The sequence below is a fragment of the Mirounga leonina genome, unplaced genomic scaffold, assembly GCF_011800145.1.
Source record: "Mirounga leonina isolate KUSES-001 unplaced genomic scaffold, KU_Mleo_1.0 Mir_114, whole genome shotgun sequence".
NCBI classification, from domain to species: Eukaryota; Metazoa; Chordata; class Mammalia; order Carnivora; family Phocidae; genus Mirounga; species Mirounga leonina.
Window position 1 is genome coordinate 706,685 of NW_023270265.1, and position 14,209 is coordinate 720,893.

General features: G+C 43.1%; 1 protein-coding gene across 6 annotated transcripts in view; it reads right to left on the reverse strand.

Moving 5' to 3' along the window:
• Positions 1-5,230: 5,230 nt before the first annotated feature.
• The window catches only part of ASCC1 (activating signal cointegrator 1 complex subunit 1), a 108,939-nt gene continuing 99,960 nt past the window's right edge, over positions 5,231-14,209 (reverse strand). For 3 of the 6 annotated variants that reach the window (XM_035021234.1, XM_035021244.1, XM_035021249.1), the window contains exon 10: positions 8,750-9,238. In XM_035021234.1, coding sequence (XP_034877125.1) covers positions 9,122-9,238 — 117 coding nt within the window. In that variant the 3' untranslated portion in view covers positions 8,750-9,121. Of the gene's footprint in view, positions 6,009-8,749; positions 9,239-14,209 lie in introns of those variants that run through there. The other 3 variants (XM_035021262.1, XM_035021256.1, XM_035021272.1) reach the window with 3 other exon arrangements.

The following is a 14,209-nucleotide window of genomic DNA, read 5'->3' on the forward strand; positions in this document are numbered from 1 at the left end:
GGGAAGGGGGTTGGAGGGGAGGCTGGTTTTGTCTGAGGTGTTTAGGTTTTTGTTAAAACTGTGACCCTCATCGTTGCCTGTAAAAATGTGTTGCCATCCCAGCTGGGAAGGCTGGAGGCTGGGCAGTCCCAGGATCAGAGCAGAAATGGGGTGAGGTTTACATTACTAATAAATGGAAGAGGAAACATGGAGAGAATCTGACAGGACAAACATAATGAACTTTTGGGACCCAAGCCTTAGATTGTGTTTTTATAAAAAGACTTGGCTGCTGTGGTCTTTAAAAAAAAAAAAAAAAAAAAAAAAATCAAATCAAAGGCAATGAAAACATGATCTTAATCAGTAGGAAATAACGCAGGTTAGAATAGTCACCCTGAATCTGGCCTGCCTGAGAATTCTGACTGCATCAATGGCTTGGGCTGGGGTCCCCTTGGGAAAACAGAAAACAATAGCTCCTTTTCCGTGTTTTCTTTTTCCTTTGCGGTTGGATTTAGAGGTGGTGCTGCAGGGCGGCTCTGGCCGTTAATGTCTCCCAGTAAATACAGCAGCCTTGCCGGGCTGTATAAGACTGTATAGTGGGAGAAGAGTTTCTTGTCAGACTGGGGGTGGAAACCCACTTACTAGCTGTGTTAGTGGGCAGGTTCTCTAATCTATTTTTTTTTTTTTAAAGATTTTATTTATTTACTTGAGAGAGAGAGAGAGAATGAGAGAGAGCACATGAGAGGGGGGAGGGTCAGAGGGAGAAGCAGACTCCCTGCCGAGAAGGGAGACCGATGCGGGACTCGATCCAGGGACTCCAGGATCATGACCTGAGCCGAAGGCAGTCACTTAACCAACTGAGCCACCCAGGCACCCTAATCTATTTTCTGTCTGTAATGATAATACCATCTATCTCAGAAGAATTCTGGGAAACTCGTGCAAAACTACATACTAAGTAGGACAGTGGACGTTTAAAAAATGTTAGTTCTTTTCTCAGGTGGAGAAGAGAAGGCTCTGAGGCCCCAAAGTTCTGAAGACGTACTAAAATTTGCCATCTTTTTCCACCATCTCAATCCTAGTCTTAGCAAAGCTCATTGTGTTATCTCCAAGGCATTGAGGAAGATTCTAGACATAGCCCTCCGGTTCCAGTCCTATCTTATGAAGTCCCTGATCCTCTAAAATTACCGAAGTTGCCCAATATGCCCAATAGTTTGGACAGGCACTGACAAGATGCCGATCAATAAGACAATAGATGTTTCTAGACTTTTGAAGGTCAAAATGTTTCCCACACTCCTGGACAGTCCCTTCAGTGGGACTGGTCTTCTGCAACACCTTCAAGCTGGGTCAGCTGATTTGTACTGAAGACAAATCAACAGGAGTCCAGGATTGTTATTAAGCCAATAGCAAAGCTAATTTAGGGGAGAGAATCCAATTTTCCAGATGACAGGTAAAAGAGTTGTAGAAAATGGACAATTAGGGCGCCTGGGTGGCTCAGTTGGTTAAGCGACTGCCTTCGGCTCAGGTCATGATCCTGGAGTCCCGGGATCGAGTCCCACATCGGGCTCCCTGCTCAGCGGGGAGTCCGCTTCTCCCTCTGACCCTCCTCCCTCTCATGCTGTCTCTCATTCTCTCTCTCGCAAATAAATTTTAAAAATCTTAAAAAAAAAAAAAGAAAATGGACAATTATAATTTATAAAGAAGAAAAGGTTTTCCTAACCTTTGAGAGAATTACTAGATTGGCCTTTTCAAACGAATGGGCCCAAAGCCGCTGGGTGTATTTGTTAAATGGTACATATGTTTTATGCATTTTTCTGTTTGTATTTAGTACTTAGCAATACAAAATGGAGGAACTTTAGTTTCTAAATAAGAAACTTACATTTAACCATATCTTTAAAACCATGTAATCTCATTTCTGGATGACCTCACAAGCATTAAAAAAATGCACAAAGATATTCAATCCAGAATTGTGTATAATAGCCAAACCTGGAAACCAGCTCATTGTCCATTAGTCAGGGACCAACTAGTTAAAGTATAAAACATACACACAATGAACTATTGCAAAGACATTAAAAATCATGTAGATCTGTATCTGTTGACAACTAAGGTGACCCACTACATATTGCTGGATGAGAAAAGCTTGTTATAGAAGATCATGTGTAATATGATCCCATTTGAAAGAAGTATAGTATGGTATAGCAGTTGTCAAACTTTCTGGTTTCGGGGGTCCTTTACACTAAAAAATTATTGAGGACTCCCACAAAAGTTTGTTTATATGAGACATATAGACACAGATATTATCTATTGTACTTGAAAATAAAACTAAGCCTGCCTCTAAATTTTGCTGTGAACCCAAAACTGCTCTTAAATCTTTAAAGAAACTCCTAAGAAGTGAAAAAATGTTTATTTAAAAATAACAATAAGGAACCCATTACATATTAACAAAATCATGTATTTTATGAAACACAACTATATTCCCCCCCACCAAAAAAAAAAAATTAGCAAGAAGAGGGGCATTGATCTACATTTAATGTCTGGTTCAAAAGAAGACTGGTAGATTAGCTTCTGCATTATAGCAAGTATATTAGTTTGTTAGGATTGTCATAACAAAATACCACAAACTGGGGGAGGCTTCAACAACAGAAATTTATTTTCTCCAAGTCCTGGAGACTAGAAGTCCAAGATTAAGGTGTTGCTAGGATTGGTTTCTCCTGAGGCCTTTCTCCCTGGCTTGCAGATGGCTGCTTTCTTGTTGGGTCATACATGGTCATTCCTCTATGCACGCACATGTCTGAGTTTTTTTGTTTTTGTTTTAAGATTTTATTTATTTGACAGAGAGAGACACAGCGAGAGAGGGAACACAAGCAGGGGGAGTGGGAGAGGGAGAAGCAGGCTTCCCTGCAGAGCAGGGAGCCCGATGCGGGGCTTGATCCCAGGACCCTGGGATCATGACCTGAGCTGAAGGCAGACGCTTAACGAGTGAGCCACCCAGGTGCCCCTGTCTGACAGCTTTTTTCCTTTGGTTATCAAACAACCCTTTATTGAAGGATGTTCCTTTCTAGTCCTCAACTGGACATTTCACCACACCACTGTTGATGTCATGAAGGTAGCAGCCATCCACACTGCAGCCCACGGATCAGGGCAGAGGCAGAAGGAACTATCTAAATTGGGCTTGTCTGTCCTGGATGGTCAGTTTCACCATAATCCTCAGACCCTTCCAATCACCAGTTGCCTTGGTGATGTCATCACCAACGTTTTTTGAAGAAAGACCCAGGGGGGCTGATCTTGGAGGCCAGGGGTCTGATGTACCCATATTTCCTCTTCTTATAAAGACATCAGTCAGAATGGATTAGGGCCTACCCTAAAGGCCTCAGCCTCATTTTTACTTGATCACCCCTTGAAAGGCCCTATCTCCAAACACAGTCACATTCTGAGCTGCTGGGGGGTTAGGGCTTCAACATATGAATTCCTAGGGATATAATTCAGCCTGTAACAGCAGATAAAACTGAAAATAGCTAGTAAGAGTACAGTAGAAATATTGAGAGCAAACTGAGTTAATGTCTAAAAATATATTACATTGGGGCGCCTGGGTGGCTCAGTCGTTAAGCGTCTGCCTTCGGCTCAGGTCATGAACCCAGGGTCCTGGGATGGAGCCCCACATCAGGCTCCCTGCTCCGCGGGAAGCCTGCTTCTCCCTCTCCCACTCCCCCTGCTTGTGTTCCCTCTCTCGCTGTGTCTCTGTCAAATAAACAAAATCTTTTTAAAAATAAATAAATAAAAACATATTACATTATATGTAAACCTGCCAACTTACAAAATTCTAGAAAACTCAAAAACATACGAGCACATATTCCATTAACCATCAGAGTGATAATGTCACCATGTCACATAGCCTCTGGAAAACTCCACTGTACACTGACGAGAGAATGAGAGTGAAAAAAACAAATAATACCTTAGTAATGTTAAGAAAACAGTGTGGACCTCACACACAGCCCTAAAAGGTTCCCAGGGATTCCCAGGGGTCCAGAGACCACATTTTAAGAACTGGTGGTATAAGCTGTTATGACCTCAGGCAAATCTCTTAACCTCGTTAAGCCTCAGTCTGTAAAATGAGGGTAATGATAATACCAACTGAAGTAGGCTTTGTAAAGATTAATGAGTTAATACTCGGGGCGCCTGGGTGGCTCAGTCGGTTAAGCGGCGGACTTCAGCTCAGATTATGAGCTCAGGGTCCTGGGATCGAACCCTGCATTGAACCCTGCATCGGGCCTGCTTGAAATTCTCTCTTTCCCTCTGCACCCTCCCCCGCCACTTGCGTGTGAAATCTTTAAAAAAAAGAGTTAGGGGCGCCTGGGTGGCTCAGTCGTTAAGCGTCTGCCTTCGGCTCAGGTCATGATCCCAGGATTCTGGGATCGAGCCCCGCATCGGGCTCCCTCCTCTGCAGGAAGCCTGCTTCTCCCTCTCCCACTCCCCCTGCTTGTGTTCCCTCTCTCGCTGTGTCTCTCTCTGTCAAATAAATAAATAAAAATCTTTAATAAAAATAAATAAATAAATAAATAATAAATAAAAAAAAGAGTTAATACACAAATGAGAAGTGTGAGCATCCCGCTAACATTAGCTGTTATTTGTGAAACATTATTTAACAATTTGATATGATACGTGCTTAAACGCATAGGGAGTAGTAACCTCTGGATGATGAAATTTGTTTTTAAATAAACATTTAGGGGTGCCTGGGTGGCTCAGTCATTAAGCATCTGCCTTCAGCTTGGGTCATGATCCGTGGTCCTGGGATCGAGCCCCGCGTCGGGCTCCCAGCTCAGCAGGAAGCCTGCTTCTCCCTCTCCTGCTCCCCCTGCTTGTGTTCCTGCTCTCACTGTCTCTCTCTCTCTGTCAAATAAATAAATAAAATCTTTAAAAAAAATTTTTTTTAAATAAATAAATCAACATTTAAACTGAAGTATAAAATACATGTTGAAAAGAGCATAACGGGTATAGCTGGATGACTTGGCACAAGGTGAATGTATTTGATCTTTTGTTTAAAAGAGCATTTTAGGGGCCCCTGGGTGGCTCAGTCGGTTAAGCAGCTGCCTTCGGCTCAGGTCATGATCCCAGGGTCCTGGGACTGAGCCCCACATCAAGCTCCTTGCTCCGCAGGGAGCCTGCTTCTCCCTCTCCCTCTGCCTGCATGCCGCTCCCCGTTCTTGTGCTCTCTCTCTCACTCTCTCTCTGTGTCAAATAAATAATCTTAAAAAATAAATAAATAAAAGAGCATTTTATTAACAACAACAAGAAAGCTATTAATAAAAACAGCCCCAATGGCAACCCTTTCTCTCGCCTGTAGTGTCTTGGCGTATCCATGTTCCCTGGAGGCATCAAGGGAGAATCTGAGAGGTCTCCTCACTCAGTACACACCCCTGGTGCCATGGGGTTCCCTTCAGCTCCAGGGAGAGAGTGCGGCGCAGGAGTGAACCCGAACGAGCTTTGGGTCTTTACGAAGCTGGAGTCTCATCAGTGTCCACTGTAGTAAATTCTGAAGCTCACTTAAACATAACCACGACAAGAAGTGACTTTTATTATGTTTCTACCATGGGTATGGAGTTTGTCTGGGGCTAACTCCTTGTGTCGCCTCCCAAAAAATCAAGATGATTCTCCCATGACGAAGTTTCTTATATAACAACACAGATCTTGTGTGATAATTGCAGTGAGAGACCGTTTTTCCTCTTCCTCTTCGAGGAGCTGACGGTGAAGTCAGTGTCTCAAAAACCGGCTGGAGGGATGGGAGCTGCAATTTATTTCAGGGCAGAATGAATTGCTAAGTGATAATATTAAAGGAGATTTGATTATAAACACAAGTAGCAAATCTTCCAACATGTACCCCATTACAATTAGGTGGGAGGGGATCCCGAATCTTGGAAAATTCTTACAAATTTCTACAACTGACAAGGTTCTAGGAAACACAAAAATACACAAGTACATGCTCCATTAACCATCGGAGTGAAGATGTCACTATGTCACGTAGCCTCTGGAAAAGTCCACTGTAGAGTCGTGAAAGAAGGAGAGTGAAAAAGGTAAATTACTTGTGAAAAATTACTTAATAATACAATAGGTTCTTAAATGCACAGTTTCCTCTAAATTTTAAATAACAGCATCTCCAATTCTATTAAGAATTTAGGACTTGGGGGCGCCTGGCTGGTTCAGTTGGTAGAGCACGCAGCTCTTGATCTCAGAGTTGTGAGTTCAAGTCCCATGCTGGGTGTAGAGATACTTAAAAAAAATAAATCTTTATATTAAAAAAAAAAAGAGGGGCGCCTGGGTGGCTCAGTCATTAAGCGTCTGCCTTCAGCTCAGGTCATGATCCCAGGGTCCTGGGATTGAGCCCCACATCAGGATCCCTGCTCAGCGGGAAGCCTGCTTCTCCCTCTCCCACTCCCCCTGCTGTGTTCCCTCTCTCGCTGTCTCGCTCTCTGTCAAATAAATAAAAATCTTCAAAAAAAAAAAAAAAAAGAATTTAGGATTTGATAAAGTTACACTTTCCAAAGATAAAACTTAAAAAAAAAAAAAGATTTACTGGAAACACAGGTCATAATCTCTGACATTGAAAACAAGATATCTTTACTTCCTGGCCAAGGCTGCCAGGCGGCAGGTGCTGGAAAGAAACCAGTAAGAGCGAAGTGCTGGGATGAGATGAGGACACTGACCTCCGCTGTCAGCTCCACTATCCAGTATGATCCCTTGGTGCACTCCTTCCCACGTGCCATCTAACCACTGATGGTAAACAAGGTAAAACCTCAACTTAAAAAAAAAAAAAAAAAAATGAATGTTCCTAGTAGAAAGCATCTGGAGAAAAAACCACCTGCAGGCACTCACATGTAAGGTCTGGATGAATGATACAGCTATGCTAGGGAGTCAGTGAGGGCAACACCATATCCCAACACACCCCGACGAAGGGGGTCAAGCTGAAACTGTATGATAATACTAGAGAAAAACACAGTGACTTTGGAAATTCATTTATTCACAAATGATCTGTGCAGTCACACTGATGAACAAATCTGAGTGGTACACACGGCCCTTACTGTGTAGCAGCATTAACGCACAGGGTTCAGAATGAGCCTTTTCAAACAGGAAGAATCAAAGTAAGAGTAAGGAATGAAGGGAAGAGAAAGAGGTGACGTGGAGGGAGAGGGATGTGAACAGAGGAGGTGAGGGTGAGGCTGGAGCTCCCCAGCAGAGCATGTGGCGGGACTGATGGGTCGGGGAAGCCATGCTGGGAGCCCCCTCCGTCCACTGGTCTGTGGCAAGGAAGGAGCTTCTGCAGCTGACCCTGCCCCAGGGAACTCGGCATCCTCCTGACAATATTGTCACTGTTTCTACTGCTGCGGCCCATAAAAGAGCTATGATGCCATGACTCCATCAGGGGCCTGGGAAGGCTGGAGGGTAGGGTAAGGTAAGGAACGGTAACCTAACAAATATAAAAGAGTTCAACTTCAGAAGAAAGAGGACAGACCAAAGTAAAAGATAAAAACTTTAAGTTATTTTGCTAAAGATAAAATTCTGAGTAGTAAAGGAACTGAAAGCAGGATCGCGAAGCGATCCCTATACACCCATGTTCGTAGAGCACTATATTCACAACAACCAAGACGTCAAGGAACCCCAGTGTCCAGTGGTGGCTGAATGGATAAACAAAACGTGGGGTACACGTGCAAGGGAATATTATTCAGCCTTTTTTAAAGGAAGGTAATTTTGACCAATGCTACAACATGGATGAACCTTGAGGATGTTTTGCTAAGTGCAATACGCCAGTCACAAAAAGACAAATACTGTATGATCCCACTTATATGAGGAATCCAAAGTAGACAAATTCACAGAAAGAAAGTAGAGGGGTGATTGCCAGGGACCTGAGGGAAAGGGAAATGGAGAGTTGTTTAACAGGTATAGTTTCAGATTTGCAAGATGAGAAAGTTCTGGAGATGTTTCAGAACAATGTTAGTACACTTAACAATGCTGAACTGTACACTAACAAATGGTTAAACCTTCTGGGTAGTGATTAAAAGTTAAGGTACAGGGGCACCTGGGTGGCCCAACTGGTTGAGCATCTGCCTTCGGCTCAGTCGTGATCCCAGAGTCCTGGGATGGAGCCCTGCATCCAGCTCCTTGCTCAGCAGGGAGTCTGCTTCTCCCTCTCCCTCTGCCCTTCCCCTCGGCTCATGTGTTCTCTTGCCCGTGTGCTCTAGCTCTCTCTCACTCTCAAATAAATAAAATCTTAAAAAAAAAAAAAAAAGGTTAAAGTACAGGGGCACCTGGGTAGCTCAGTGGGTTAAGCGTCCAACTTCTGATTTCAGCTCAGGTCATGATCTCAGGGTCGTGAGATTGGGCTCTATGCTCAGTGCAGAGTGCTTGAGATTCTCTCTCTCCCTCTCCCTCTGCCCCTCCCCCTGCTCTTTCTCTCTTTAAAAAAAATAAATTTTCAAGGGGTGCCTGGGTGGCTCAGTTGGTTAAGCGACTGCCTTCGGCTCAGGTCATGATCCTGGAGGCCCTGGATCTAGTCCCGCATTGGGCTCCCTGCTCAGCGAGGAGTCTGCTTCTCCCTCTAACCCTCCCCCGTCACGTACTCTCTCTCTCTCTCTCATTCTCGCTCTCTCAAATAAATAAATCTTTAAAAAAAAATAATAAATATTCAAAAAAAAAAAGTTAAGGTATAAAGGAAGTAAAAATCAAACCTTCTAAAAACTGTAGACATTTGATTTAGGTGGAGAGAGTAACAAAACCACGTCTTTAATTCTCTTTTAAAGTATTAATATGAAAGTTTAATGGCTGGAGCAAAATCAGTAGGTGTATAAGAAATAACGTGAATCTCAGCTCCAATGGGCTTGAGATGTACATTTCCAGAGAAGAACTTCAGAAAGAAAGGTAGACCCTGTGAAAGATGAAAAAGCCAAGGGTTACATAACCACCCCGTACCCACAACCCCCTTGGATGACAGACAGTTTGAGGACTGTGAACAACCATTAGAGACCATGGTTTGTGTGGGGAACCTCCCAGTAAAGTCACCATCCAAATTTCTACATCCCTCTTCAGTAATTCAAACGAAGATACTTTCCCTCTGCACCTTGTGAGGATGTTCAACTTCTAGCGCTTCCCAAGATCCACCTCAGGAGAAGTCAATTTGCCCACAGGAGGCGTAGTTTCCAAAGCTGTCTATTGTGAACCTCTGAGAGATGTGAACTGAATTGAGCTTCAGGGTACCAAAGTAGAAGTTCTCAAACAGCTGAAAAGAAAGAATACAAACCCAGAATGAATATCCAAAGATGAAAATAGCAAACGTCAGATTCTCTTGTAAAAACACTACAACAATCCCAACAAACCTCTCATGCTTTTCCTTTTCAGTATTTATTCTGAAAAACGATCCTGGAGAGAAGGAATGGGAGTGGGAGTGAGAAGAGAACAGAAGCTCTTCTCTCTGGTGAATTTTAAAGCCTCCTCTGATAAAAGACACTAAGGAAAGAGGGCTGAAAATTCAGTTCCAAAATTTATCTACTAAGCACACATGACCTAGAACTTGTAACAAACATCTGGGGCCACACTCTGACTCACAGCACCTAACAAAGCTGCTTGATGACTTTCAGTTCCCGACTCTATAGGATCGTCATTTTGTTACAGCCAGGATAAAATACGAGACTGCATTCCTCTATCTAGTCAACAACATTTAGTAGAAGCACCCACTAAAATAAATAGAAGATAAGGCTCCTAACCCACCAGTGATTCTGCCAACCCCGTGAGGACTACAGAACACTTAAGCATACCAAACAGCCTTCTACTGGATGATATCACACGTGCAAATGATATTTATCAAAAATCTTTTATTCAACTTGGATTGAAGCCAGCATCCTAAAGTAAATGCTCTTTACTACAATTATTTACTATAAAAGCTTTCAAGTGTGTCAGAGGGAGGTCATCGATGAGCTATACTCTGAGAGGGACCTGCCCTTGTGATTAGCACATTTATAAGGCAGAATCCAAACTGACATTAGAACTCATCTCAGATGGGCGCCTGGATGGCTCAGTCGGTTAGGTGTCTGCCTTTGGCTTGGGTCATGGTCCCAGGGTCCTGGGATGGAGTCCTGCACGGGCTCCCTGCTCAGCAGGGAGCCTGCTTCTCCCTCTCCCTCTGCCTGCCGCTCCCCCTGCTTGTGCTCTCTCTCTCTCTACCAAATACATAAATAAACTCTTAAAAAAAAAAAAAGAACTCATCTCAGAAAACTGCTTAGATAACGGTGTCAAAGTGTAAAGGGCTTACCTTCTGTTAGGATGCAAAAGTTGCCTTTTCTTAAAATGTCAGTAAAATCTCAAGAAAGCCAGCCTTTCCAAACACATACCCAACAAATGCTTGGGTAACACCTAGGGTGGGGCCCTTGCATATAAGCAAGTGACTGTCTCTTCACTTATTTTTATACAACCTCCATAGCCATGGACTTCAGCCACTGTCGCCTTTCCTCTTCCTGCGATTAGCGGCCTCGCAAAATGCCTGGGGTTCATTAAGGCTAACTTCATAAAGCCCCGTAAATATTGATTCTTCCACATGACATCAACTTGACCCCAAAGATCTATTTAGAGGTTGTATGCTGCATTGTCTTGTCTTTCAGAAAGGTGATCAGCTCTTGCCTGCATTGATTTACACAATTAACTTCTCTTCCTGGCTTTGGCAGCCTGTTCAAACCATATCCACCCTTTTGTGTAAAGAAATACTGCCTGAAACTGTTATGCGCTAATCCCTTTGCTGAACCTTAATTCAAAGTGAAAGCCACGTCAACAAGACTGGCAGATTTATAGCTTTGCAAACCAAAGCCTTGTAGGTACAAAAAAGATATAACCAAAGGGGCAATAAAAGACAAGACAAAACAAAACTAAAAGGGAACTCATAATACTTTCAACAAGTTACTTTTTCAGGATTAGCAGCCTAGGCATCCTCTACCTTCCATCCCCTGTGCCTACGTTTCCAAGTAATATTAGCCACAGCTAGGAGCTGGCAAGTGATCTGCCTGACTTCTCTTCGCCTTATGTGGATAACCTCTGGATGGCGTGATTTGCCAGGGAGCTCCTCATGCTTCAGGTTTGAAGTAAACAGTAAATACGGTGATAAGAGCAGCCTGGGGAAGAGTACTGAAGTCAGTCTACACTCACACCCGGCACACAGGAGCTGTGTGACTATGCGTACATGATAGTCTATACAAAATCAGAGTGGCCAAGATCTGGTAGGATGAACAAGTCAAAGTCCCTTCCTTGTAAACTGTAAGGCACTGCTGAAAATTAAGTGTTTCCTATAATGTTTTTGACATCTCTCTGCTCTCCTTAACCCTGGACTTATATTTTACCTGAGTTGCCGCCTTCTTTCGTACCTTTGATAATGTCACAAATGGATTTCTTACCCAGAAGTCCCTAGTGCAGGGCTGATCTTCCTTTAGCCCTTCTTATCTCCATGCTCTTATTCTCTCTGTATGTTGATGAGGATTTTGTAACAATTTTTCACCTTCTTGTATTGTTTAGGCCTTGTTGTGTATCTTTAGTCTTAAGCCTTTCTTTCAGTTCTATCCATTATTTCTAGTGACTCATTAAAATATAAGCTCTAGGGGTACCTGGGTGGCTCAGTCGTTAAGAGTCTGCCTTCAGCTCAGGTCATGATCCCAGGGTCCTGGAATCAAGCCCCACATCGGGCTCCCTGCTCAGCAGGAAGCCTGCTTCTCCCTCTCCCCCGCCCCCCCCCCCGCTTGTGTTCCCTCTCTCGCTGTCTCTCTGTCAAATAAATAAATAAAATCTTTAAAAAAAAATAAAATAATAAAATAAAATATAAGCTCTACAGAGGAAGGATCTTTTATGTTACTCACAGCTGAATACTACCATATGCTGGAACCATACCTAGGAGACTGTGTATGATCAATAAATATTTGCTGGAGAGAATGACAACAAAAACTAATGTTGTACATGTCTGCATACCTTATCTGAAAAGAGAAAGCTATGACATGGCCTTGTTCAGACTGGATTTAAAGGTCTTACTTACAGGTCACCACCTAGAAACCCTTGAACAGGACTCACCAAAATTATATTACTTCTAATCATATCTCAACTGTAACTAGTTGTCAAGAAAGAATTTGTAGTTAGTAATGGAAATTTCACACATTCCTTTAAATTTCTGTGTTTCTTATTTGTCAAGGCCTAGACTGCTTTCTTAGCTCAAATTCCTGATCTGGAATGTCACTGAGCACCTGATGTGATGCACTTTCACGCAAAGTCATACGATGTGGTTCTGTCTCTCAAGTGCTTACCAGCTAGTTAGGGAGACGGGGTATGAATCAGAAGACAGGCATGTTGATGACATGGGTGTGTTCACCTTGTGAAAAGTTACTGATTTACTTTGTGATCTGTGTTCTACTTCAATGAGAAAGTTTACCTAAAACTTTACTGGATTATGTTCTACTTCAATGAGAAAGTTTACTTAAAACAACATAGGTGGCAAAGGTTAAACGTGAGAGGGGAGGTCCAGACAACCAATACATGCAGCGAGGTAAGAAAACAATGGGCGGCCATCGGGACAGAGGAGACGGAAGCAGAGCTGGGCAGTGTGAAGGCAGAAATGTGCACAGTGGGCCAGGCCAAGCCCATCAGGTTAGGTGTTTAGAGGGTCCCTAAAGAATCATAGTGAGAAAGACTAAGTAAGGCTAGAAGACATAAGGACAGTGAATCACATGAAGGGACCCTGAGGGTTGGGTTCAGAAGGCAGACTCCATTCTACATTGTAGGGAACCACTGAAGGTTTCTGAGCAGGTTGGTGGCCCGACATGAAAACCCTGCTTTGGGGAAACTCATCTGGGTTTGGTATACCGTGGTACCTGGAGGAGGGAACGAGAGAAAGTAAGGGAAACCAGGGCAGCAGTTCAGTCAGATAGAGTGTCTTTTTTACTAAAATAGTAGTTGCAGGCCTGGAAAGATTGGAGCAGATGTGAACTACTCTGAATGAAACCCAGAAAAGACTCCGTGACTTTCTGGGTGCGGGGGAACCAGGAAAAGGAGATGAGAAAATCCTGGGTGACAGGGTAAATATGAGGGTACCGCTGACAAGTGACAGAACATTTCTGAGAGGGAGCTACTTTATGGGGAAAAAAACAAGTCTCAGGTCTGTTTACACGCTCAGGGACATTTCTTTCTTTTTTTTTTATTCATGGACATTTCTTTGGCTCTGTGTGTCCTAAGCCCCGCTCCAACCTAGGGTTTTCCTGTTTTGCTCCGAGTATATGTATTCACAATATGATGGAAGAGTATCACCATAAAAAGCCTTACGACTGTTCATTTTATTATTGAGCAGTTCTTTATATATTAGGAAATGAACGCTTTGTCTACATTATGAATTGCAAATATAGCCCCCGACCCGTTTGTCATTTGACTTTGCTTACCGTAGTTTTTACCAAGTCAATGTAAATTTTTGCGAACCCAAATGTATTGTAACAGATTTTTAACACAGCTACTAGTGCCAATAGTATTAAATGTATATTAAAAGAGCAGAGTGAGCGATACATACGTAAGTATTGACAACAACACTAATAAAATAAAGACTGTTACTGGCCACCTTACTGGGCAAGCATGTGTGCCAGGCATTATGCTGTGGGCTCCACGTACCTATCTGACTGCATCCTCAAAACCCCAAGAAGCAGATACTAATTCTTAATTCCCATTTTATAGCTGAACCTTAAGTTTAAAAGGCTTAAGTGACTTGCCCACGGGTACACAGCAAATAAAGGCTGTGAAATTGAGATTCATAAAGCTGGAAAAGAAAAGAAAGCACAGATTTAAACCCGGGCAGCCTACCTAGAGTCTGGGCTCGTGAACCCCAGCACCCCTAGCCCCTTCCCATGGGCGGTGCCCCTTCCAATATCCCTGCTTAAGCCACAGGGAGGGCGCTCTGCCCAGCAACAACTCGAGACTGAAATGAACACATTCTTCCACTGGTCACTTCTATTTTCCCTGCCAACTTTTATCTGGAACCTGGTATAAGAATTGGATGGCTCTAGTTCAGCTGGAAGAATTTTACTTGAATCCTGGATGAAAATGAGCATGAGGGGCTCTATTTAATTGGGTACCTGAAAGGCGAAAGAGGAAAAAGCTTAAACTATAAAAAGAAAAAAGAAACTTGGTTGCTCTCTCTAGCCTAAAGTAGTTCATGAAGAGCAAAGCGGTCTATTGTTTGGGA